The sequence below is a fragment of the Hemiscyllium ocellatum genome, chromosome 36, assembly GCF_020745735.1.
Source record: "Hemiscyllium ocellatum isolate sHemOce1 chromosome 36, sHemOce1.pat.X.cur, whole genome shotgun sequence".
Lineage (NCBI taxonomy): Eukaryota > Metazoa > Chordata > Chondrichthyes > Orectolobiformes > Hemiscylliidae > Hemiscyllium > Hemiscyllium ocellatum.
Genome location: NC_083436.1, coordinates 34,148,879 through 34,174,867, shown reverse-complemented (window position 1 = coordinate 34,174,867; position 25,989 = coordinate 34,148,879). Strand labels below are relative to the sequence as shown.

Here is a 25,989-nt window from a genome sequence, read left to right as displayed (position 1 = left end):
TGTCTAAGTCAAGAAAGCTGTCTTGTCCTGAGTGCTGTCAAATTTCTTTGGTGCAGTGTGGCTTTGTGTTGTGAGTATTTCACCCCATATCTGATTTGGGCCTTGACTGATAAAAATGCTTTGTATATAAGCCTCTTGTTGCAGAATAGTGTGAACTTCAGCCCTGTTCTCACAGTCGTGGCCTTTATGTAGCTGGTCAATGCTGATTCCAATGTGGCTATGCAGGTGTAGATGTTGAAGGTGTAAGATAACTTATCGTTCTATTTTAATTTCACTTTTTTAATTCTGCAGCCACCTAATGCTGATGAAGAAGCTGATCTCTCTTATGTGATTGAAAGTGATGAGGAGCTGGAGAATGAAATGCTTGAGGTAAGATCAAAATTAGCAGATTGTGTCAGGCTATGTTGAAATGTAGAACGAAGACAGGAACAGCAACACATGTCTTGACCACCAGAGCAAATGCAGTCTCTTTTTTTTATATGATTTTGGTGAATTTGGTGCAATGATGCTGGACCATGATCCTGGAACTCCCTCCTTAACTGCACTGTGGGTGCACCAACTACCAAGCCTGTCAAATACTAGGCCATCAGTGAAGGTATAGACATATTTGCAGCTTTTTAACTCAGTAAAAATAGTTCATTTACTTTGTATCTTATGCTTTATTCCATTGTATTATTTTTACAAAATCATCCATGGGCTGTGCAGTTGCTGATGAAGCTACCATTTTTTTTTGCCCACCCTGAATTGCCCTTCAGAAGTTGTTGTTGTGAACTGGTGCAGTATATGCGGTGCAGGGGCACCCACAGTGCTGTTGTGAATGGAGTTTTGGGATTTTGGTATCATTTGCGGAGGGAGTGAATGTTTGTGAATGAAGCCAACCATTTTAACTTAAAGCATCCTTCACATACAGCCTCTTGTTATTTCCCTATTCAAAAGAACCGTCTAGAGAATGAGAAGAGCGCAAAACTAATTGTGCTCCTTAAGCATGTTCAATTTTTGAACTGTATAATTTGTATACTGTTCTGTGATAAAGGTTTATAATACTTTATTATCAATTGTATTTTAAAGTAGAAGTAAAAATAGATGCGTGGTTTCAGTTTTGGGAGATTTACTAGTTTTTTGAGGTCAGCAAGTTATTAGGTCAGTGAACTGAAGGCATTATTTTCAACATGACTTCAGTGCTGAGCAGGATACCTGTGTTTAATGTTTATGAAATACTGAGAAAACAGGCTGGGGCATCTGGTAACTTTGGGTTTCAGTTCAAAAGAATAGTTTCAATGTAGAAATCTCCAGACTGTGAGCATTTTGTTTGTGCAGTCTCCAAGCTGTGAGAATGTGCGCAGAAACTTTCGAGTTGCCTGAACTGAAAAGTGGTTTAGGCCATCTGATTTGGAAAAGGTCAATTAAATAAGAAAGTATATAGTTTAGGTAGGAATAATGCTCACTGGAATTGGTGTCTGTAATGGATATTGCTGGGAAAAATATTGAAACTTTGTTTTCCGTTACATTAAGATCTTTCTAAACTGTCGTGTGTGTGTGTGTGTGTGTGTGTGTGTCTGTCTATACCATTCTATTTTGTGTATTGTGTTTTTTTTAAAGAACACTGTCAGCCCAGTGTGAGTATGTTCAGTGACTAGGCATCCAAGTAATCAACTGCAAATATTAAACTCATGATCTATCAAACCAGCTTTCACTTGTACATCTGAGTTGTCTGGTCTTACCATCAACTGGGATCATAACAGTTCACAGCAATACATGCTTCTTGGCTGGTATGGCCTCAGAAAACAAATAAACTTAAGATGCTGTTCTGACTGTCATATTTAATCAACTCCACAAACCTGAGACAGCTTTAATGTTTCTTCTAGTTTTTCAGTATCAAAAGTGTTGTACAGCATTTGGCTGCCTAACTGCTGAACAGCTATATAGATCAATGGTTTGCAACTTGTGTAACATACTAATTAAAAGCTATAATTGAAGAGCACTCAGTATTTTCTGTGCACGGGAAGAATTGGTGTTTTGAGTAAAAGCATCACAATTCAGAACTGAATTCCTTACAGCTCATTTACAGATCTCCACTAGATGGCACCCCAACAAAAGTTATACATAGAAACTGAACTGCAGTGCGGAAGTGATTTTTCCCTTGGGTGTTCTTGCAGTGGTATTCCAGCTGGACTGGCAGCCAAATTTTCCCATGTGCCGTACTGTTGGATACAATGAGGGAATCCCATCAGAATGTGAAAACTTTGAATGAGCGTGCTGCCCCCTGACCACTGGAAGACACCATTGGCAATTACTCCAGAAGGAAGGATACTAACTGATGTCCTCTTGCACACTAGACAGTTCTGTTCCAAATTTCCCAGCAGCGCCAGCAAAGTATACAAAGTGCCATTGAGTCATAAAGATGTACAGCACAGAAACAGCCCCTTCGGTCCAACTTGTCCATACCAACCAGATATCCTAACCCAATCTAGTCCCACCTGCCAGCACCTGGCCCATATCCCTCCAAACCCTTCCTTTCATGTACCCATCCAGATGTCTTTTTAAATGTTGCTGTTGTACCAGCCTCTACCACTTCCTCTAGCAGCACATTCCATGCATGCATCACTCTGTGTGGAAAAAGTTGTCCCTTAGGTCCCTTTTATATCTTTCCCCTCTCACCCTAAACCAATGCCCTCCAGTTCTGGACTCCCCCACTCCAGGGAAAAGACTTTCAGGATTTTAGTTTCACTACCCAGCAACCTGGGCAAGATGGAGAAAGCTCAGTTTGTAAAAGAACTATATAAACCTAAAGCACAGAAGGATGGCCTTTTTGCAAGGTTTGTGAAGGTTTGTAGCTCAGGTTGATATTTAGGGGGTGTAGGTTTGCTCGCTGAGCTGTAGGTTTGATATCCAGACGTTTCATTACCTGGCTAGGTAACATCATCAGTGGCAACCTCCAAGTGAAGCAAAGCTGTTGTCTCCTGCTTTCTATTTATATCTTTCTCCTGGATGGGGTTCCTGGGGTTTGTGGTGGTTCAGCCTATTATATACATGCTACAGCATATCTTTGGAGGCAGAACCTGTACTGATCAGATGCATCTCAACCAGGCAAGAACCATTGTTTTCCTGGAGCAGTTGCTAATTACTGTCAAGGAAAGTTTATACTAATTTGGAGGGAATGGGACTCCGGATGTAGCATTTGCAAGGATAGACAAAATGTCTAAAGGATTTGGAGAGGCAGATAGCACAAGAGACTAAAATAGTTAAGTATTGGATGGGCTTAGATGAAGGCGAAATACAATGAAATCCAATTCAAATTTATTGTGCATGTGAAGCACAGATCAGGGTAGATGAGGTTCATGAGGTGCAGATACAAAATTCTCATGGGAGTCTGACACCATGGTGTTAATGGAGAGCTTGCTTACCAAAGGGCTGGGCTGAGTACTAAATATCCTTGCACAGGTGTTCAGGAAAGATAAGGAATAAAAGAACCTGGAAGAGTGATAATATTGAGTAAGAGGTATATTGCAATACTAGAGGGAAAGGATATCCAGGAATGCTTAAGGGCGTATAATCTGTTAGGCTAGTACTAAGAAACAGTAGAGGTGCCATTACACTATTGCGTGTTTTCTGAGGCCATCAACTAGTGGGAAAAAAATATTGCAGAGCAAATCTGCACGAAAATTAGAGTGATGCACAAACTATAGGGTAACAGTTTTGAGGGTCATTTATTAAGATACATTAAAGTTGTGATAGCAATAGTGTAAAACGGATAGAGATGGAGAAGAGTGCAGATGAAGAAAGCTAGGAATTCTTTTGTTCTGTGTAAATGATTCCTTAATCAATATCAGGCTAGGAATTGCCTTGTTCATCTGAAAAGCAATGGTAACTCTCCTTGAAAGCAATAATTCTGTGAAACATTTGTGCTCTTTCTAAAGTCTTGGATCTTGCATAACCTGTGGTTCTTTTGTAAATCCAAGTATAATTCTTGCCTTGGTGTCTTTCAAAAATAAATTTGCACATATGAACCTTAAAAACTCATAATGCAAATAAACGTAAAATGGTTTTAGATGAGCCATAATTTGAATGTGTCAACCCATTTTGAGAAAGTGTGCTGGAAATCAGGCTATCTTATTTCCGAAGGCATCTCAAATGTTAAAGCTTTTCTTAAGTAAAGACAAGTCCTAATTTTCTTACCTTTAGACCCAGGTTAATAACACGGATGGATCAGTTTTATCAAAGATTGCTGTTTATTAAAACTAAATAGATTCTGACTACAGGTGAATAAGTAAGAATTATTGATATTTAACTCGACTAATTAAAACTCTAATCCCTTATAAACTCCTCCTACACATATACAGACAAATGTAAATAAAACACATGGATGTTGTGGGTGGAGAAAAAACTGAGAAAGCAGTTCAATAGCCTTCAGGGTTTGTTGAGATGATCCTTTTACTTGTCAGGATTTGGTATTCATTAACCTTGCTCTTCCTAGCATGTTTTTCACTTCCTTGCAGGAGGCATAGGAGTGATTTTATTGGTTAAAAGCCAGCAACTAATGAGGAAAAGTAAATTGGCTTCATGCTTTCGGTGTATTTTTCTACAGCCGTGAAAAAGGACGTCATCTCCCCCTCTGGAGTTCTGAAGGCTTCACGCGCTAGTATTCACACCTACAAGCTGTTCAGCTATCTGGCTGCAAGAAAGAGCCCTTAGTCATCAACAGCTGGTCACCACTGTACAGACCAGTCAGCTGAGTTGCTGGCCAAATCCTATTTAGTAGACTATTGATAATTGTCTGCAACTAATCTTCCCCAGCTGGTTGAACAAAAATCCCTTACAATAAGGGCTGGTAGCTTGTTTGTAAAAAGTGCAACAGTCTCTTCCACGATTCAGGTTTTTAAAACAGACCTTTTTACCGTTTCTGTCTATAATCAAAAATGCATAAAAATAGATCAGGGCTTCAGGGATTTCTTGATTCTTCTTACTTGCCTCCTACTCCATGACCTTCAATATAACCTAATGGATCAGACACCCCATTTAAAAAATAACCTGTAAATATTTGAAATTATCAAAGTAGAAATGGGCTATATTAATTTATTGCTGAAAAGAGATTTTACAAAAGCACTCATTCGGAAAAATATGAAGATGCCAAATTTCAATCTGTAGGAGAATAGGGTGCTGATTGATTGTAGCTGAAGCATTGTGCAAGCTCCTTGGCTAATTCAGAAAGGACAAGTCTTGAACATTGCTGTCGGAGAACGAGTCCTTGTGTATGAATGTATGCTGCCTCTAGCAATGAGCCTTATTTTGAGCTCGGCTGATTATCTAACACTCAGATTGTTCAGCAAGTGCTGCCCAATAGCAGTTAGCCTATTTTGATAGTAACGTTTGAAATGAGAATATCAACCTGTACATGTCATTATGTGAAAAGAGGCCTTTAAATTAATGAACTTTGCATTTTATTTGTTTATTATCCCTCTGGCCTGCTCTTTCAGGCATTGCAGAATTTGGATAGCAGTTCTGAATTGGAGACTGAAGCATCTCTCAAGAATTTACCTGATGAAGTTGATGGATCTGAGGAATTTTGTGGGGTGGAGGATGAAGAAGATGAAAGTATTAAGGAAGAGGAGGACAAATGGGGTGAATTGGCTTTGAAAGATGTTTGGAAGCAAGCGTTGGTTGAATTTGCATAATTTCTAATGCAATGTTTTTGTATTAAAAATATCCAACATGTAATTTGCTCTTGTATTGTCAGTTTTGCGTGGTGAATTTACTTTACATTTCTGTACCCATTTTTCTGCTCATCATTGAATTAATCTGGTTAAATCATTTCCATTATATGCATTTTTATAATAAATTTACACTCTACTGGTAATCAAAATATTTCAGGGTCGGTTGCTCTTAAATCCATCTCTTTCTTTGTTTTCGATCTAGATGCTTCAATACCTGAGCCAAATGCAAAGCAGATCAAGTGCCTGAAGACTTATTTTGGACATTCTAATTTTAAACCGTATGTTTTATTTTCATAAAGTATTTGTGGCACTTACTATGTATTAATAGCAGAAACCAAAAAAAATACATATTTTCGTCTTTCATATTTCTTCTCTATCAATGTCACTTAGTTGCTTTTGATCATGATGCTTTGACAGCTCTTTCCCTTTCAATTCTCCATCGTCGCTACAAATAAAAGAAAGGTCATGGACTTGGTTGTCATTAAGATTAGGAGTGATAACTTCCATTCAGCTGTCTTTTCTATTTCCCTTCCCATTGCCTTCATTCCAAACTGATGCATTTTCTATTTTCTCTTCTGCCTCTTTTGCTATCCTAAGCTCATTTTAAGCACGAATCCTGCCTTCTCTCCCATGTTCCCATGCCCACTAAATTGCTGATTGCACTAGTTTCTTCCTTGGTGCTTCTGTCAGCTGGTGTTCTAAATAGTACTCTTGCCCCAGATACTCCTGTTGTCCATTTTAAATCTGTCACCATCATACTTATCAAAGATATCACCCGAGACCATTCTGTCCTTGCATCCAATCTCCAAACTGACCTTCAAACCTTTGAGTGCGTGGTCCCCACTGTCATTTTTGCTTGTTGTTGTGGTACAATTTATACAGTGTTCAAAGAGATGATTCAAGTCAAAACTTTTCTTATTCAGTCGCAAGGATCTGCACAATATGCTAACTCGTTCCAGATTCTTTCTGACTCACTCATTCCTTTCAGAACCTCTTTAGAAGCCTATCAGTGATGCTTTCATAATCGCTGCATTTAGCTTTTCATCCTGTCATACACTTGAAACAGTCTTTGCTGCAGTCATTCAGTCTTATTTGGTGACTTATCCTTCCTCTGCTTTCTCTGCTTCTCTGCATTTGACCATATCAATCTCATTCAGTGCCATTACTCAATTTTTCAGCTTTCAGGGATTGTTCCAACTCTTACTTATCTGACCATAGCCAGAAGCCAGAAAATCTTGAGTAATAACTTAATTTTCTGTCCGAAATGTTATTTCTAGAGTTCATCAAGAATCTGTCAAACCTTGCCTTCCTCATCTTCATGTTATTTCTTCACTGCATTATTTGGAGGAACAGTTTGTAAATTTATTTTTCTGTTTGTGGGATGTGGATTTTGCTGGCTCGGGTAATATTTATTAACCATTCTTAATTATCTTTGAGAAAATGATGGTGAACTTCTGCAGTTCAGGGTGGGTAGGTACCCCCACGTGCTGTGGGGGGAAAATATTACAGGATATTGATCTAGTGACAGTGAAGGGCCGATATAGTTCCAAGTCAGCGTCCTATGTGGCTTAGAAGGAAATCTGCAGGTGGCGGTGTTTCCGTGCACCGACTGCTCCTTGTCCTTCTAGATTGTGGAGCTTGTGAATTTAGAATGTGCTGTCAAAGGAGTCGTAGTGAGTTGCTGCAATGCATCTCATGAGTTTTCCTTTCCCATTAATTGTTAATTATGGTGGGATAGTACTCCACAATAAGAATGGTCTGTCTGGCATGTTTCCCAATTGCCTATATTCATGAACAGTGAATGTGCACTGTGGTACATGGGGTGCCAGTCAAACTGGATGGAGTCAAGCTTCTTGAGTGTTGGAGCTACTCCCATTCAGGCAAGTGGAAAGTATTCCCATATACTCCTATCTTGTGCCTTATAAATAGTTGACAGAATGGTTTTGGGAGTTGGAAACAGAGTTATTCTCCATGGAATTCCTAAACTCTTGTTCTTGTACCGCAGCATTTATATTGTCAGTCTGGTCCATGGTAACTAACAGGGTGTTGATGTATGCTGACTGTGCTTAGTTGTACCTCTTCGCCTCCACCCTTTGAGTTTCCCAGTGCTATTCTGTTGTCTGAAATCTAGTCCTGAGCGAACCACTTCCCTTCAGTTAAACTTTGGGAAGACTGAAGCCATTGCTTTCAACTCCTACCAAAAGCTGCATACTGCTGTCAATTATTCTGTTTCTGCGACCTTCGCATAATAAAAGTTTGCCTTCATTTACTTCAGTAGCATCACTTCTGTTTTCACGAAGATAATCTGCTGAAATCTCCTGCTATTTCAATTCTCTCCAGACTGGCTTCTCCACTGTACCTACATTTCAGGTCACAAACAATCTCTGCTGCTTTATCACATTATTGTTCACCCACAAAACTTGTCCTTGCTAACCTACATTAGCTCCTGTTTCTAAACTCCCAAAAGTTAACATTTTCATCGTTGGGTTTAAAACCCTCCATGGCTGTGTCCCTCCTCTATGTTTTAATCACTTTTTTAGCTTTAAACTTTCACAAGCTGTCTGTTTCTCTGATGTTGGCTTGTTGTCAATCTATCCTTCCCTCTTATCCATCCCCTGTCTCTCCCCCCAAAATTGTTTGCTTTCCAATGCTAGTGTACTTCAAGCTGTTTAGGATTTAGTCACTGATATTGCTTCCCTAGATCCCTCTGCCTCTTCACTTTTCCTCTCCTTTAAGACTTCTCTTGAAATTCATTACTTTGCATGAGCGTTTGGTCTTTCTAATACTTCCTTCTTTGGCTTAACATTCATTCATTCTGTTTTGATCGTGCCTTTGTAAAGTGTATTGTATATTAAAGAAATCTGATGTACGTAACTTGTTGTAGTATTTGAAAAGGTGACATTTATTAGTGGATCAGCCCAAAGCTTCTGAATGACATTTTGTAATGGCAATTGATTTGTCTTCTGTGTTTAAATGACAGGGTACAATGGAAGGTTATCTATTCAGTACTTCAGGAGAGAAGAGATAATCTTGTCGTTATGGCAACTGGTGAGTTTTGGAGCAATATGTTAACGTGTAGCACATAGAACACTTTTTTTCCATATATGAGAAACCCTGATAATGCCAGTATTTACTGTCTATCCATTTTCTCCCCCTGGGGAGAGATAGACAATCGTAATTTCAGTAGGTCTATGTAGTGAAGTGGCTTCCAAATTGTTCATGGGCAGAACGTTTCAAAATTTTGACTTGGCCATCATTAAGGCTCATTGATTTTAAGATGTTATGTTACAAACAGATGAACCGAGTGGTCGTGGTGCTTCCATTGTTTTTCCAGACTGTGAAGGTCATGAGTCTTAGCACAGGTGCCACAGGTGGAGCTTGTGCAGTGAATCCCATAGATTTTGCTGAATGCAAAAATAACATGCCATTGATGGAAGGAGTGGATCCTTAAGCCTGCGAATGGGTGTCAGTTAAGCTGACTGCTTGCTCCTGGAAGTACCAAACTCTTCTGTTACCATAGCTGCATCCATCCAGAGAAGTGGATTGTATTTAATCACTCTGCTTACTTATAAGTGATGGAGAGGCTTACTGGTGTCAGATGGTGAATCACATGTTGCACAACACTCAGCTTCTGAGCTGCTATGTACCGAGGGACTGTTTAAGTACAATATACAAGTTTTGAATATCTTAGTAGAAAAATTGAAGTTATATATCACAGTCAGTAGCTTTGCCTGACAACAGGAAAGATTTGTTAGATGACATCTTGTAAGGATAGAGGAGCAAAATCATTCAAAGATGCTATCTGATGACTGGGTGCTATGACAGTTAAGAGCAGAATTAGAACTTTTTCAAATTATTTCCTCCTTACTTGACATCTAATACTAAAATCTTGAATGTTGATTTACATATTTAAATTTTGGCATAAAATAGCATAACTCACAACAATATTTTAGCTCAAAGTTGTGTTTTCAACAGAGCTTGTGGTGAAAATTCTGCACGTGGCCTCAATGACTGTAAACAGTGGAACTTTCCTTTCAGATTGCTGCTATTTGTTAGTTATTGGTGCTAGAAAGTGAATATGTGTGGATATTGGGCAAGAGTAGAATTTAGTTCATTTGTAATTTTACTCCATCTCTCCTCCCACTTGCACATGCACACTCTCACTCTCTTCCTCCTCCCCATCAGCTGAATGACCCCAGGTAGTTCCTCACATTCACTGTTCATGAATATAGGCAATTGGGAAACATGCCAGACAGACCCTTCTTATTGTGGAGTACTATCCCACCATAATTAACAATTAAAGGGAAAAGAAAACTCATCACAATGTCTCTGTACAGTACAGATCACTTTCACTTTATCTTTCATGCTGAAGTTTGATATATTGCTTTTTTTCTTTAACTGGACAGGTTATGGTAAGAGTTTATGCTACCAGTTCCCAGCCATTTACACAGGAGGGATTACAATAGTAATTTCGCCTCTTATCTCTTTGATGGAGGACCAGGTACTGCAATTGAAGTAAGTTTCTATTTAAGTATTTCCCTCATTTCTGTCTATCTTACTCCTTTCACCTCTGCCAAAGGATACCTTGTATGAGAAATGCTATAAATACCAGTGTCCTGTTCAGTAACTCTGGAAATAATTGCATATCCTTAAGTCTTTGTCAAAAAGTTTATTTTACCCTCTTTTCTAAATCTTATTACTCTTAGTCTCCCAACAACCAGGCAAAGACAACTTTCATGTGTCACATTTTTAAATGCACTACCTCATAACCTGTTTTTTTTAATAAAAGAGGTCCAAACATTTTAAGTTTGTAGTAGTATTTCCTGTCTCTTGATGCATCCAACTAAGTCTGTGAAAGTCCTCAATATCCTTCCTATAGTTTGCTGTTTAGTATGGCACACAGTTATGACTCAGATTTTCTTAAGGTTTCATAAAGCTGATTTGTCATCAATTTGCTTTGGTAGTTATTACTTTTTTTTTAGGATAAAGCCCAATTTTCATTTAGCTGTCTCAGAAGTCGTCTCAAATTGAGATGCTACTTTTATGGTCCTATGGATCTGCATCCCCAAATCTTGCTGCTCTTCTGTGCTGTCAAACAGACTCCTTTGCAGAGTTTAATTGTTCAGGATTATAATTACAACTATAAAGAAAAGGGAGGGAAATGCAGGAAATGTGAGAATCAGGGGAGTGAAATTTTAAGTGAGCTAAGTTTGTGAAGGACAAAATGAGTGAGATCAGAGAAAGATATGAAATGGGTACAAAGAGCTAAGAAAAGTTAACCTGGATGTGGGGCCTGGTGGGTCAAGATATGGGCTGCGCAGTTTTGAAAATGTTTGTGGAGAATGATAGGCAGTGAGAATTAAGTCTTGAGGAGACTGAAATGAGGTGAAAGGTTTCAGTGGCAATGCCAAAGGAAGTGCTGTGAAGGCACAATACGTATACGACATGAGTTACCCTGAAAACCCACATGAAGTTCCAGCTGGGAGAACATGTAGTCCCAGAAGGAGAGAACAACTTTAGGAGGTGGGTGGGAGAGTGAACAAGAATTCCCTCAGTTTATATGGTGTCAGTGTTCGGGAGGAAGTTTATTTGATGTCAGACATACAGGCTGGCAGCATGGATGTAATCATGGGTTCAAGACAGATGACACAGATAGGGCTCTGTATGTCCGCACACATAGCCTTGTTGCTGCAGGTTGTATCACCAAACTGTTAATGAATAAGAGGAAGGAATTGTAGTAAGATCAATCTTTTGGAGCGCACCCTGAAAGGGAAAGATTCAGTACTGAACCGAGAAACTGCATCTAGAACAATGAGGGAATTTACTCTTTTTTTTTAATATTCAACATAACAACCTACGTTTACAACATTTTAATGAGGATTTTCTTCTGCTTGGCCCTCCAAAAATCTGATATTGGCAGCATACTATCAGATCACAACCCACAAGGAAATATAGCTGTTTAGATGCTACGCTGTTCCAAGTGATTACCATAAAATTCTCACTTCATTTGCTTTATTGAAACAATACAGCTTATTTCTAATTCAAATTAAAGTAGCAACAAATATTTGGAAATATTTAAAATGTATTTTTAATGCCCAGTTTGTATCAGTGACGCTTGTTTTCATTTTGTACTGATTCATTTTTTTTAGTGTAAATTGTGTAAATCTTTTCAATATTGTAAATTGAATTGCTCCAGTCATATAAGGATTCTGAAGAGTCACACTGGACTCAAAGCGTTAACGCTATTTGTCTCTCTTTGGTGCTGCTAGATCTGCTGAGTTTCTCGAGCATTTTCCGTTTGTCTCAGATTTCCAGCATCTGCATTATTTTCTGTTTATTCGAGATGAGTTTTTTTTCTCCCAGAGGGTTGTGAATCTCTGGAATTCTTTACCAATTCAAGCTGTTGAAGCTGGTCTTCAGAATATTCAAGGTTGAGATGGGCAGGTTTTTAATCAGTGAGAGAATCAAGGGTTGTGGGGAAAGGCAGGAAGTGGAGTTGAGGATTATCAGATCATCTCATTGAATGGTGATGCAGATTCAGTGGATTGAATGGCTTACTTTAACTCCTGTGTTGTATGGTCATATTTGATCCTCTGAATCTGCCCCACTATTCAGTAAGATTACAGGTCGTTCTGCTATAATGTGTATTTCATCAGCGCGAATAGGCTATAACGCAATTGATGAATTGTGGACATCGTTTGGATAATGTGAACTTTCTACTAAGTGTGCCCACAGCAGTTTTCTATTACCAATCTTCTACAGCGCGATTCTCTATAACGCAAGGTTGCAGAGAAACACAACTGTCGCGTTCTAGCAGAATGATCTGTGTGGTTGGATGAGTTGTGGTTTCGGTTCCACTTTCATGTATGCAGTCCACATCTCGTGATTCCCTTGTCTATCAAAACTCAACCTTGGTGGAAACAAAAATTAAGGACCCAGCCTCCACTACTTTCTGAAGAAGAGAATTCCATACTCTTTCAGACCCTCTGATAGAGAGAAGATGAAAATTCTCATGTTCCATTAAATTATGTACCTTAGCTTTAGTCTCCCCTTAAGAGGGCATATTGCCTGCTTAGGATCTTAGTTTATTATGATCACCTTGATTCTTCTAAACTCCAATGGATATAGGTCAACTCTATTCAATCTTTCTTCCTACAATAGCATTTTATCCAAGAATGAGTCGAGTCAACCTTCTTTGAACATTTCCTAAAGCTTCTCACTTGACAAGTGTGTCATATTGTTTATGTGCAGGCTTGCCTTGGAGGCCTCAGTGTACTATAATAGAGAGATTGCACCAGTTGTCAGCACTTGTCATATCCAGTCATTGCTTCAACTTGATGTAGATAATTAATAATTTGTATGAATGCAACAAAATGGCTCACTATCCCCGTATCTGATGTTCTTTTGTAGCATGTCCAATGTAGCAGCTTGTTTCCTTGGCTCTTCGCAGTCGAAAAATCTTTCCCATGAACTGACAAAGTAAGTATGCTGCCAGTGAATTCTACTTTGTTCCTCATGAAGTTAAACTGAAGAGAAAACATCACCAGCTAGTTTCTCTTTAATCCTTAGATTTTCCGTGGAGATTGCAACAAAGTTTTTTTTCCAAAATGAAAACAGGTTCTTTACCCTCTTACATTTAGTGGAAAAAATGAGTTCTAGAAGAGAATCCTACATTGCTGAGAAACTAAAATTATTGTCAAGACTGGTCTTCTGTTCTTAAGTTGATATCTAACGTCTGAAGATATTAAAATGCTCAAAAACTGTTCTTAAGTTTATGATGTTAAGATACTATTTATGTAAATAATATCCATGTGAAAGGTATGGTGAGTCGAGGCAGAATGTAAATCTTGTGGCCATTTTCTGTTTGAAATGTTATGTTGCAGCGACATTTTTCCTCTTTAAAAAGACCTTCTGTTTGATGTATGTTGATCATTGTTTTAAAATTAGTTCTGTATCAATTTCTCGTAACTTGATTTGAGTAGTATTGAATAACCACATTCCTTCAAAGAAAGGCATCAGTACTTACAGTCGTTCTCGTGAGCAACATGTTTGGATTTTCTAATTTGAGGAGCACTCAGTTCCTCCTATTTTGTTTGAACATGTGTGATATACATAAGAGGTGTCTGTCTCTCTAAAATAGAGAAGATAATTTCCAGTTGTGATTTGTGTTGGGCAGCAAAGCTTCTCTGGCACAGATGGGTGCACCTCTTGCCTATTCTTCCCACTATTTCACAAACTGATGTAGTTCCAGTACTCCTAAAATCAGTATGATTGGAACTTATATGCAGTCTTCGCAAAAAAGATTAGCTGATTCCATGGCGTAGAATTGTGAGAACTTGCAGCGTAGAAGGGAAGCCGTTTGCCCCACTATGCAGTTGCTGGCTGTTTGGAAGTGCTTTCCAATTTTTCCCCACTCCCCTGCTTTTTCTCAATTGCCTGAAACTTCTCCTTTCCAGAATTTGAATGCTACTATTAAATCTTCTACTGCCACTTTTTGTGGCAATTTATCATAAATCATAGCAATTTTTATAATACAGAATTCTTTTTTGTCTCTGTACTGCTTCTTTTGAAAGAAAATGAATATAGAAAAGAAAATGCTAGGATATTTTGTTGTAGCATTATTTAAATGCTACATTGAAATAATGACAAAAGAAACTATAATGAATGAACAACAAAAACCAAAGAAACACTATGCACTTGCAACACATCAAAAATTTGCAATCAAATGTACCAAAAATGGTTTAGGGTGGGAGAGCTTCAAAAATCCTTTTGCATGACTAAATTGTGAGATACCATTAGAAATTGCAGAACGGGGTTTGTAGGTTGATCGAAATGGACTTAGTGTGAATAGGAATTCTATTTGAGCTTTGTATGTTTTGGAGCAAGATTGCTTTAAAATGACTTCATATTCTGTTTTAATCTTTAGGGGTCATTTCAAAGTTGTCTATATGACTCCTGAATTCTGTTCAGGATCTGTTTCATTACTCAAGAAACTTGATGACAGTGTTGGTAGGTACAACTTAATTCCTTTCATGTGTTTTTAATGGACACAACTTCGAAAGAAAGATTTAAATTTTAGGAGAGCTGATGATTGTTGTATTGCAAGTGCACTACAGTTCAGCCACTTCAATTAAATCTGTTAAAGATGCTTCGTGACTCCATTTAGGATGTTATTACTGTCATCATAAGTGACTGATGCCTACCTCTACTTGAAACATGAATCAATGTGATAATTCTGATTCTAGGCATCAGTATTGGCAAATATTTATTGTAACAGGGTAAAGATCACAAGGTCAACAGCATTGAATTGTGGAAGCACCCAGGATGCACTAAGCTGCTGTATGTTCTAATGGGCCTGTCATGAACACCGCTTTCAAGTGTAGCTCAGAACAAATTGATGTAGAGCAGGAAAATGAAGAATTGCTGGACCAGATTGTACATATATAATATAGTTCATATTTTGGATTTTTATTTGTGTGTTTTAAGAATAGGTTGTTATTATTATTGTTCATAATTGATTAGAAAAGCAGACGGCAATTCAGAAAGTTTAGAATGTACAATATTTTTCTCAGACACATCTTTGAGCAAACATACATCGCCAACATGCTGCTGTTAACAGGAGTGTGTAACTATATGATGGTCAGTGTTCCCTCTAATTTTTTTTTCTGGCTGCATGAGCCTTTCTGGTTACATAGCAGCAACTTCTGAAACTGGAGGTCAGTGCTGCAGTCGGTGTGCTGATGCTGGTTGCTGTGCTCAAAACCTTGGAGTGACTGCACATGCATAGCTCTGCATCCTAGAGGGAATGTTGGTTGTGGCAAACATATATATTGGAAATTTCCATAAAGATGAACAAGAAATGGAATGGAAAATTAATGGAAAGGAACACCGCAGTAGAGGTGCATGCAGATGTAAGGTTTTTAAGATTGTGATTGTTACGTGGAAAATTTGCATGCTGCATTCAAATAAAGGTGTTGTGATGAAATCATAGGGTCAGACCGCACTGAAAGAGGCCATTTACCCCATGCCAGAGGAAATGGTGGAGGTTGGTACAATTGCAACATTTTAGAGCATTTTGATGGGTATATGCATAGGAAGGGTTTGGAGGGATATGGGCCGGGTGCTGGCAGGTGGGAATAGATTGGGTTGGACCGAAGGGTCTGTTTCCATGCTGTACATCTCTATAACTCTTTGAAATAGGCATCCAATTACTTCTACTGCTGATTTTCTTTCTCCAAACTCCCCAGATATTTTCCTTTCAACCCAATTAAATTTTGTCAACTTTGCATTGGATACTTCAAAGTGTGGAATAGCCAGAGAGCAATCCTCCATTCTGTCAACCAGGGAAAGGCATGTACTTTAAAGCAGAAAGGACTGGAAGGACTCAGCAGGTTTGGCAGAATCTCTGGAGTGAAATCATTTATTCATTTAACACAGCTCTTCCTCAAGTTAAGCTCGAAACATTAACTCTCTTTATCTTGCCATGGATGCTGCCATTCCTACTTAGTTTCTTCAGCATTTCGTTTTTATTTCAGATCTCTGGCATTTGCAGTATTTTAGCCTTTCTCTAAACTAAAAGCATAGATATGGAAACTGTAACTGATTTGTAGAGTTATCCACTGCTGAAAGTTAATAATTATATTTTGCCAGTCTGCAATTGCTCAATGTATTTGTCTTTTGATTTATTGCCAGGTATAACTCTTGTTGCTGTGGATGAGGCACACTGTATCTCTGAATGGGGGCATGATTTTAGAAATTCATACAGAAAACTTGGAACTTTGAAAGATTTTCTGCCACAGGTGAACTGATGAAATATCTTTACCAAGAAAGTATTCAAATTATTTTTCCTTGAAGTAATGCAAAGTATTGGTTAGATATGAGGTCATTTGATGCAGTTGTTCATATATGGGCTGCATGATAGATTGCTGTGGTAGGTTTGGAAATATCTATGACACAATTATACGAGTTCAGTTTGTGTTGCTTCTATTTAGTTTCCAGTTATCCATTGGGGTTAGAAGGACCCAAGAATGTAACTACCGTATGTAATTGAGTAAAAATAGATTTCCTGTAAAATTCAACGCTTTTTTTTTTAGCAACCCTAGTTATTCACAGATGCCAGGTCGACATTTGTGAGTCAAGGTATTATCCTGTACTTTAAATGTTACCATCAAGAAGTGAATTTTTTTTCATGCTATTATGTGTTTGATGTACAATTTACACTAATTTGGCGCAAAGGTTTAAGACGCATCAGGTCAGAATCAGGTGACAACCTCCCTTTGTGTGCAGCTCAGCTGAGTTCAGTTTCTCTGTAGGACTCGTGGAAGACAGTCATATAACCTTTTTATATGTTTAGAGATTAAGTGGACTTTGTTAATGAAAAGGTATTTTGGACTGTAAGATGAATTTCAGCCACTCAAAAGTAGTATCCATGAATTAATCGACCCCATAAATTTAATCTTTAAAAGTGGTCCATAAAATTTGACTTTTACATGAGTAAATATGATATTTATTGAGATTTCACAAAGGCCATATTGATGAATATTGCAATCTTCACTGATTAGTTCTCAATGGGGTGAGATGGGTCTTTGCCTACAAGATAAAATGAAATTTTAGCAAATTGACAGCCTACTCCAGTTTTTTATTATTTTCATTGACTTGAAAAATGTTGGCAGGACTTTTAATCTCATTCCAAGAGAAAGTTTCAGACTCAAAAAGCAAGTCTCCAAAAGATTTTGAACGATTGTTCTATCTCCTTCATTGGAAAGGAGATCAGGAAGACTGCAAAATTCAGCTACTGTTCACCGCAAATCCATTTTATGTTGCTACACTGACAAATTTTACACCCATTGTTCTTTGCATATTAAAATCTTTGCACCCAGGTAAATCCCATCTCATCATAGTTTATAATCTTAAAACATGTTTAATTATTACAGTTTTGCATTTCAAGTTCATTGTTTGCATAATGAGTTGTCAGTCTCAGGAAGACTGGATTCGATGTTTGGGATGCATTGAAGAAAAGTTTTTTAGTTTGAATTGTTTTTACTATTTTTAACTTCAAAACATTTTTACGTCAAAGCTTCTGTATCTGTGAAATCAGGAATTGTGAATTTGCCTATCCACACCAAAAAATAGATAACAAAAATCAACATCTGCAGGCAAAAGTCTGCATATCTGTGTTTCTAATCAGTTTTTAATCTATGTTTAAACTGCCTCCATACTCTCAAATTTCCTCATTTGCGGGGGTTCTCAGGAACAGAAACCTCAAATACAGAAATGACTGTATTCCATTTCATTCTTTTAAAACAAAGTCACTCTATAATTGGGTTTGCAGGTGGAACTACGTAAACTTGGCCCTTGACTTTAGACTTTATAAGCTGTTAAATGACTAAGTTTGAATAAGTTATAAAACTGAAAGCTGACAGCAGAAAAGAAAATGACCAAAATACACTTTTTTTGCATTTAAAATATTGGTGCCCGGGTAAGTCCCCATCTCATCACATGGTCGTATATAATGTTAAACATGTTTAATTAGTACAGTTTTGCATTTTAAGTTCATTTTTGCGTAATGAGTTGTCAGTCTTAGGAAAACTGGATTGGATGTTTGGGATGCACTGAAGGCCTTCAGAGAAGGAACCTTCTCCTGGCCTGTATTTGACTTGGGGCCCACATGGTGTGGCTTCTTAAATGAAATTAAGGCCATTAGAATTAAAAATCTGCACTGTGTAACCCTCATCCAAAAAATGGAAATACCTGTTGATATTTAAATGGGACTATGTTAATAAGATTGATTATTTTTACTAGACTCCAGTTGTTGCTTTGACTGCCACTGCCAGCCCTTCAATTAGATGTGACATCATAGAGAGTCTGAGACTGAAGAACCCTCGGATTGTCTGTACTTCATTTGACCGACCAAACCTGTATTTAGAAGTTGGCTCTAAATCTTCAGACATTCAGCAAGATTTAAAGCCATTTTTAATAAAAAGGGACACGTATGTATTTACTTGGTGATCAGATATGGTAAAATTTACTCATTATTCAACAAATTCAGTATGGCTTTTGACTTTATGAAGATGTTTTCTCTTGAATGGTAGGTTCACTTTTGAGTTTGAAGGTCCCACTATAGTTTACTGCCCGTCCAGGAAAACCACGGTACAAGTGACTGAAGAGTTGTCACGGATGAATATTGTTTGCGGTATGTACCATGCAGGCATGGGCATCAAAGCGAGGAGAGACGTCCATCACAAGTTTATGAGGGATGAAATTCAGGTCTGAAACAGTTTTTATTTAACCTATCATGGCCTGGGCCACAATGTCTTATTCTTTAAAGTGTAAAGCTGTATAACATGTACTATTTTCAGGCCATTAATATTGGTTATTTTGTGTGTACTGGCTTGTGAGTACCAATGTTAAAAATGACAATAGTTGGCTGAAAGTAATAGTGTAGTGCAGAAAATTTTCTGATTCACCATTGCTGAATAAAATGGAACTGAATCAAATTGGTTCAGCAGACACAACTTATTTTCCTCCCATTTTCTTTTCCCTTTATTCTCTTGATTGCTGTGACAACTTAAACTATGTTTCTCATATCACTTGTGGCAACTTTCTACTTTTCCTAAGTGGTTATTCTTCATGCTAACTGCGGGGGCTGTCACAACAGTTTCCAAACACTAACCCAACGAGCAACTACAAGAATATTTCCAGCAGTAGATAGCAATCGTGAGCAGCAGCTTAAGCCTATTGTATTCTTTCCCTTCAACAGCAATAGAAACAACAAAAAATTGTGTATTCTTCCTCTGCATCTTATTGAAGATCAGCCAATGGAATACAGGGCACCACTGAGATTGGATTTTTCTTTGATTGTGGAGGGCTAAAATGATTGGCTATTCTTTTGCTCCAAAAGTACTTTCTTCCCTGTTATGGTTTGAAGGAAAGATTGCATTTACAGAGCTGCTGCGTATCTTTTTCAGGGCTCATTATTTTCTCTCCCAATGTCTGAAGAGGCACCACTGCTATGGATCAGTGTTTAAATGCTGACCATTGAATGGTTTACACTGATCTATATAACAGTGAATTTCTTTGGTCTATTACAAATGCGAAACAGTGTGAATGTTGGACCTCTGAAATAAAAAAAGAATATGCTGTAAACATCAACAGGTCAGATAGAGCACAAAAGAGTTACCAGGATGAATTTTCACCCCTCAAACCTGAATCTGGTTAGCCAACATTGTGGCATGAAATACCACTAAAATGATGAATGCTGACACTCCCTGTTGCTCCTCATTTTTGATGGTCAAGAATCATGGCAAATTGTAATCTGATGCTCACTTAGATTGCAAATTCATGTCACTATAACTCCACACAGGAAGTTAAAATTTCCTTGCCGTTGATATTCTGCTAACAGGTGGATTCTGAAGGTTATAGCCAACACTCATATTTCTCTGGCAGCTTCATATACTCTCTCTTTCTCACTTTCATTCTTTCTTGTGCATTTTTAGGTTTCTAAAACTGATAGCTTTTAAGTTCAACAATTTGAGATGTGTTAACATCAAACTCAGGCATGAGACATCTGGGTGAACAGGGCCACTTAATCTTTTGAATTGTAAGATTAGAACATGAACAGAACGTAGACTCTATAAAGAGATGGGAAGATAAATTGGGGACCAAAAAAAAGTTGGTACCTTTTCAACTTTTCAAACTTTTTTTCTAACTTAACTGAGTTAAAAGAACTGAGACTGATATTAATAAGTCCTCACTTTCGGTAATGCGTTCAGTTAGTATTCATAATCTCAAAACCTTATTCTATCCAATGCATTTTAGTTGTGAGCTAGACACTCATCTCAGATGGTAACTTTTCAACTTCTATGTATAACTGTTCACCTACTCTTGTCTGAAGTTTGTGTAGCATTTGAAAATAAATTGCTCTGAGTGCCATTATCTTCATTATTACATTACAGCAACCGTTATTGTTAGATGTTGTGGTTTTCTGTTCTGACTAATCTGTATAATTATTTATATAGGTCCTATGCAGTTCTAATTAAATGGTTCACATTTTCAAACAAATATCTTTTTCTGCCAGTGTGTGGTGGCTACCATTGCTTTTGGCATGGGGATTAACAAGCCTGATATTCGTAAAGTCATTCATTATGGAGCCCCTAAAGAAATGGAATCCTACTATCAAGAAATTGGGAGAGCTGGGCGCGATGGTTTGCCCAGTGCTTGTCATGTCTTATGGTCTCCTGCTGACATGATGTTAAACAGGTAATGTACTGTCAGTCGTATTTAACTGGATAAATAGTGTTTGCTTATTAGCAGATTGGAATCTTCACTGTACATTGTAGATGGAAGTACCTTTAGTTCAGCTGCATTTTTGCTTAATGAGGCAATTGTTGATGTCCTAAAGTAATTTGTAGTTTTCTCACTTTTCAAATGGGATAGAAAGTTGTTGAAAACTTGAATTCCAAGAAAATTAAATAACTTCCAGTTTCACCACTTTTTTAACTTTCTCACTCAAAACTGGTGAGATTTAGTTGCGGTATGGGATTCCAATGAATTCCTATCCCCACCTTCCTGATGTGTTGATGTATCAATTTACTTCTAATTCTAGTTTCAGAATGATTTCGCACTTTAAATTTGTTTAACTGGTTAATGTGATTTTATAACACACTGATTAATTCAAGGTATTATCTTAATACCTAAATAAGGCATTATCTCTGAAGTTGCATGATTCTCCCCAGTCAATTCATTTTGGTACAATAAGAATTGTGAAAAAATTATTTTAAATGAAGTCTTTAATACTGTGCATGTTTTGATATCTTATTGGAGGATTAGTCACTCAGGATTCCTGAATTTGCTGATTGTTCTGTATATGGCCATTCTGGCATCAGCAGCAGCACTCAAGCTCATCAGTGAACTTTAGAGAGGGAGTGCTGTGAGTTTGACATCGGAAGATGTCAAATAGCAGAGCCCAACCATAGCAGAGCCCAACAGTGGCTTGGTGCTTATCCACATGTGCTTTCCAGCAAAGGTCATTGTATAGCATGAAAGCTAGGAGCCCTAAATGACTGTGTCCCTAACGTAATTGTAATGCTCCACTTTTGCAGTGATTAAGATCAGGAAACTTAACAAAAATAGTAAGCTTGGGACCTTCAGTTTTATATAGTCTTGTACTATGGCCCATATGGATATTTAAATATTAAAGTTAAAATATTTATTGATACAAAGCTAATGTGAATATAAGGGAACTATTATCCTTGGTTATTTGCTTACCTGTGTGTGTTTATGTGTGTGTGTACACACACACAAATGGCAGACTACCCTCCAGTCCAGCATATTGTGCCTTGAGGTGCTGAGTTGTGACAAAGTTTCCTTTCTTAACATTATTGTTGGGGTATATTGACAATACTAATGTCAAGTGCTTAACTGTAAGGATGGAGAAAAATTCAGCAAGAAATTGATGTTCATTGCATTATTGCAAAGCATATACAATAGTACAATTAATGGTAAGTTCGTATATAATATTGCTAGTACAGTGACGTGGTAGGCTTACTCTTTCTGGGTATGATATATGCCCAAGAGAAGATCAAATTAATTTGAAGGACATGGACTAATCTATCAGAATTTGGATAAAATCTTGCATCTCTTGAGAAAGCAGCAAGTGTGTATGTTGTAATTGATGCAGTCGTTGTTTGTTTGTTCAGACGGCTGCTGAGTGAGATTAAAAGCCCAAAGTTTCGTGCCTACAAAATTAAGATGATGGAAAAAATAAAGAAATACCTCACATCATCAAAGTGCAGAAGAAAGTAAGTGTTTAGTTCCAGTTACTCACTGTTTATATCCATTCTTCATGCCACCAGTCTGTGCCAGTTTGGCTCAGTTGGTAGCACACTTGTCTCTTGTCTCTGAGTCACTGTGTCATTGGGTCAAGTTCTGCACGAGAACCTGAGCACATCATCAAAGCTGACACATCAGTGTAGTAATGAGGGAGGGCTTTATTATTTGAAATGCCTTGCTTTTAATGAGGATTGAATTGATGCCCGGTCTTGCAACATTATATGCTTGAAAGACTGTGGAATCTTTAGAAGGAAAGCAGGGAATTCTCTCTGTTAACCGTCAATATTTATTCTTCATCCAACGGTCTCAACTGATGAGTTTATCTGATTTTGTTTTGCTCATCTGTTCATGCCTATCTTCCCTTGAATTCTATGTTTGAACCTCTCTAAACTTCATTGCTGCTCTTGTTGCAACACTGAAACAGCCCAGAAAGGAATAAGCTGGAAATTGCCACCATAGTATATTTACTTTCCCTCACTAACCTCCCTGCAGCCTTTGTCAAAGTCCCATGCCCAATTCTCCTTCGGCCCATCTCCATAGTTTTTACCTTTTACCTGGTTTCACTGTTACATCCGGCTCAATGTGCTTGAGTTTGTCTCCTCCTCTGCCAAAAAATTGGAAACCATCCAAAGATGCATGTAAGCTTCCTCATGTATCTGGCAATGCTCAGATTTCCTTCACTAGCAACACTACAGGTCCCTGCTGCCTTTTTGTTAGACCACCTTAAAAAATCCAGTGCTGGATGAGCTGAAATTTCCACCAGTTAAATGTTTGAAGACCAAAGCTGTTGTTTTCAGCTCACCCTCATTTTAAAAAAAAAATTCCATTCCATTCTGCGTCCAGGGTCCCAGGTGGACCGAGATAATCACAATCTTGGTGTCTTGTTTGACCTGAAGATCTACTATCTCTTCCAGCACGTAGACTGCTTACTTACAACCTCATAACATTGACTCTGCTCCTGCTTCAGCTTATACACTGCTTGCAGTTCTTGATTTTGTTCCCTCCAGATTTAACTAATAGAAAGTGGGTCACAAGCGCCAGTGCTTCACTGATAATGTTACCAAATATGGTGACGAAACATCTGAAAACGAGCCTTCCAGCTCAGCGAGCAAACATACATTCAGATTTAATTGTTCTAATGCTAGATTTAACTGCTAACTTATTTCAAATTACTTATTACAGTCAGTCTCAAAATAAATAAAATATGCGCTGCTTGCAAGGAATAGTCTCATTATTTTTGTAGTGCCATTACTGATGGAATACACAAAACCCAAGAGCGAACTTTAAGACCCAGCTTATCTTGCATTGTCTGTGATGGCGGAATGTTCTCATGCTGTCCCATCATTCAAATCTCTCTGCCTCCCCATTTATAATCTTAAAACTTAAGTTGATTAACTAACCTGCACAAAGCTCCTGTTTTCATCAAGCCTGTACCTGTTTACCTACCATGGCTTGTCGTGCACTGACATCTCTATTTTAAAATTCTCATCTTGGATTCAAGCCCCTCAACAGCTTGCCATTCGCTGTCTCTGTAACTTCCCACAGCCCTTTTACTTTCAAGGAAATGTGAGTTTCTCCAACTCTGGCAGCTTGTGCAGCCCCACCTCTTTGCTCCACTGCTGGTAACTGAGTCATCAGCCATCCAAGCCTTAATCTCTGGATTGTCCTCCCTAAATCTCTCCACATCACCAATTCCTTTTTTTAAGATTGCTGCTTAAAACCCACCTCTTTAGCCAAGGTTTCAGTTGCTGTGCCTAATATCTCCATCTTTGATTCGGTACCTGTTACGTTATCAGTTGAAAGTAATTTTATAAGTACCTTGGAACATTTTTCAGAGCAAATTATTATGATTTCTGGTGCCTTACTATCCACAAATTGTCTGCTATATCATGGGGACAGGATTGAGACTTGTCTTAGGTTAGTGTCTGAGTAATTGAAAGGTGCTGCATTAATGCAGAGTTTACTTCATTTCTCTCTCCCACAGTAAAAATACCAATTTCCTCTCATTCTTAACTCCATTTTTTAGCCCTGATTTGATAAAATGTTTGACATCTGAATGTTGAGGTACAAATCTTCAACAAAAATATGTTCACCTGATGCTGTGTCAGTGACTGCAATTTTTCCTTTCCAACAGTATTATCTTGTCCCATTTTGAAGATGAACAGCTCAGAAAGGCTACCCTTGGGATCATTGGCACTGATAGATGTTGTGACAATTGTAGATTAAGGTAAGTAACTCAGCCTGTGATCCCCGATTGAAGTTAGATTAATGATTGAGATGTCATTTTGAGAATCATTGTGATTTGTGAGCTTTCAGACTCCCTGCTGATCCAAATATATTTCCCATTATATTCATGTTCTATATAGCGTCCTATTGAGTCAGGTAAATGGCTTATGAAATTCTGTACACAGTAAAAGAAATGCTTGTTCTGGTTTTGTTAATAATTCTCTTCTTTATAACTGTACAATTAGCCAGAAGATATTCAGTCATATGTTATATGACTCTTGGGATCAGCTATGTTAAATGTACAATTTCCACAATGCTTTGAAACATTTAACTAGGTTTCAAGAGAAGAACTAAGCTGGAATACTTAACTACAGTACAATGTTCAATTCATGACTCAAATAAATCTATTTATAATGCCTTATAGCAGATGTTTTTAATTCACTCTTGGGATTTGGGCCTTGCTTGGCCAGCATTTATTCCCTTCCCTAGTTGCACTTGAGAAGGTGAACTGCCTTCTTGAACATATTCTATAAATGCACCTACAATGCTCTAAGGAAAGGAATTCCAAGATTTTGATCCAGTGATAGTGAAAGAGCCGCAATATATTTCTATTTAGGATTTGAGTGGTGGTGAGAACTTTGGTGGTGTTCTCATGCATTTCCGAGAATCCCTACTGTATAGAAGTAGACCATTTGGCCCTTTTGATTCCACACTGTTCCTTTGAATAGCATCCCACCCAGACCCACCCCATCCATGTAACCCTGCATTTCCCATGGCTAACCCACATTGGCAGCACAATCGTGGATGCCGTGGGCAATTTAGTGTGGCCAGTCCACCTAACCTACATTTCTTTGGGCAGTGCGATGAAATCGGAGGACTTGAAGGAAACCCACACAGACATGGGATGAATGTGCAAACTCCACACACAGTTGCCCGAGGGTACAATTGAACCTGTATCCCTGTTGCTGTGAGGCAGCAGTGCTAACTGCTGAGCCACCATGCTGTCATGTCTTTGTTCTTCTAGATGGAAATGGTTGTGGTTTTGGAAGGTGCGGCCTAAGGATCTCTTGTATTAGAGACTTACGCCATCAAAGCTATCAAAACAGAAAACCCGACAATAGGTTATTTAATAGCAAATCTCTATTTTCATAATGGGTGATTGCCTGAATTTTAGGTAGCAATCCCAATTCTGGATGATTACACCCTATTATGTGTAACAGTA

General features: G+C 38.0%; 1 protein-coding gene across 2 annotated transcripts in view; it reads left to right on the top strand.

The window, feature by feature from the left end:
• wrn (WRN RecQ like helicase) overlaps window positions 1–25,989 on the top strand; it is a 101,376-nt gene that overhangs the window by 27,405 nt on the left and 47,982 nt on the right. For both annotated transcript variants that reach the window (XM_060851494.1, XM_060851495.1), the window contains exons 10-22: window positions 292–369; window positions 5,475–5,619; window positions 5,914–5,989; window positions 8,692–8,759; window positions 10,118–10,226; window positions 13,122–13,190; window positions 14,638–14,720; window positions 16,404–16,510; window positions 18,513–18,700; window positions 18,803–18,977; window positions 20,788–20,969; window positions 22,409–22,510; window positions 24,676–24,768. In XM_060851494.1, the coding sequence (XP_060707477.1) occupies window positions 292–369; window positions 5,475–5,619; window positions 5,914–5,989; window positions 8,692–8,759; window positions 10,118–10,226; window positions 13,122–13,190; window positions 14,638–14,720; window positions 16,404–16,510; window positions 18,513–18,700; window positions 18,803–18,977; window positions 20,788–20,969; window positions 22,409–22,510; window positions 24,676–24,768 (1,475 nt within the window). The remainder of the gene's footprint in view (window positions 1–291; window positions 370–5,474; window positions 5,620–5,913; window positions 5,990–8,691; window positions 8,760–10,117; window positions 10,227–13,121; window positions 13,191–14,637; window positions 14,721–16,403; window positions 16,511–18,512; window positions 18,701–18,802; window positions 18,978–20,787; window positions 20,970–22,408; window positions 22,511–24,675; window positions 24,769–25,989) is intronic.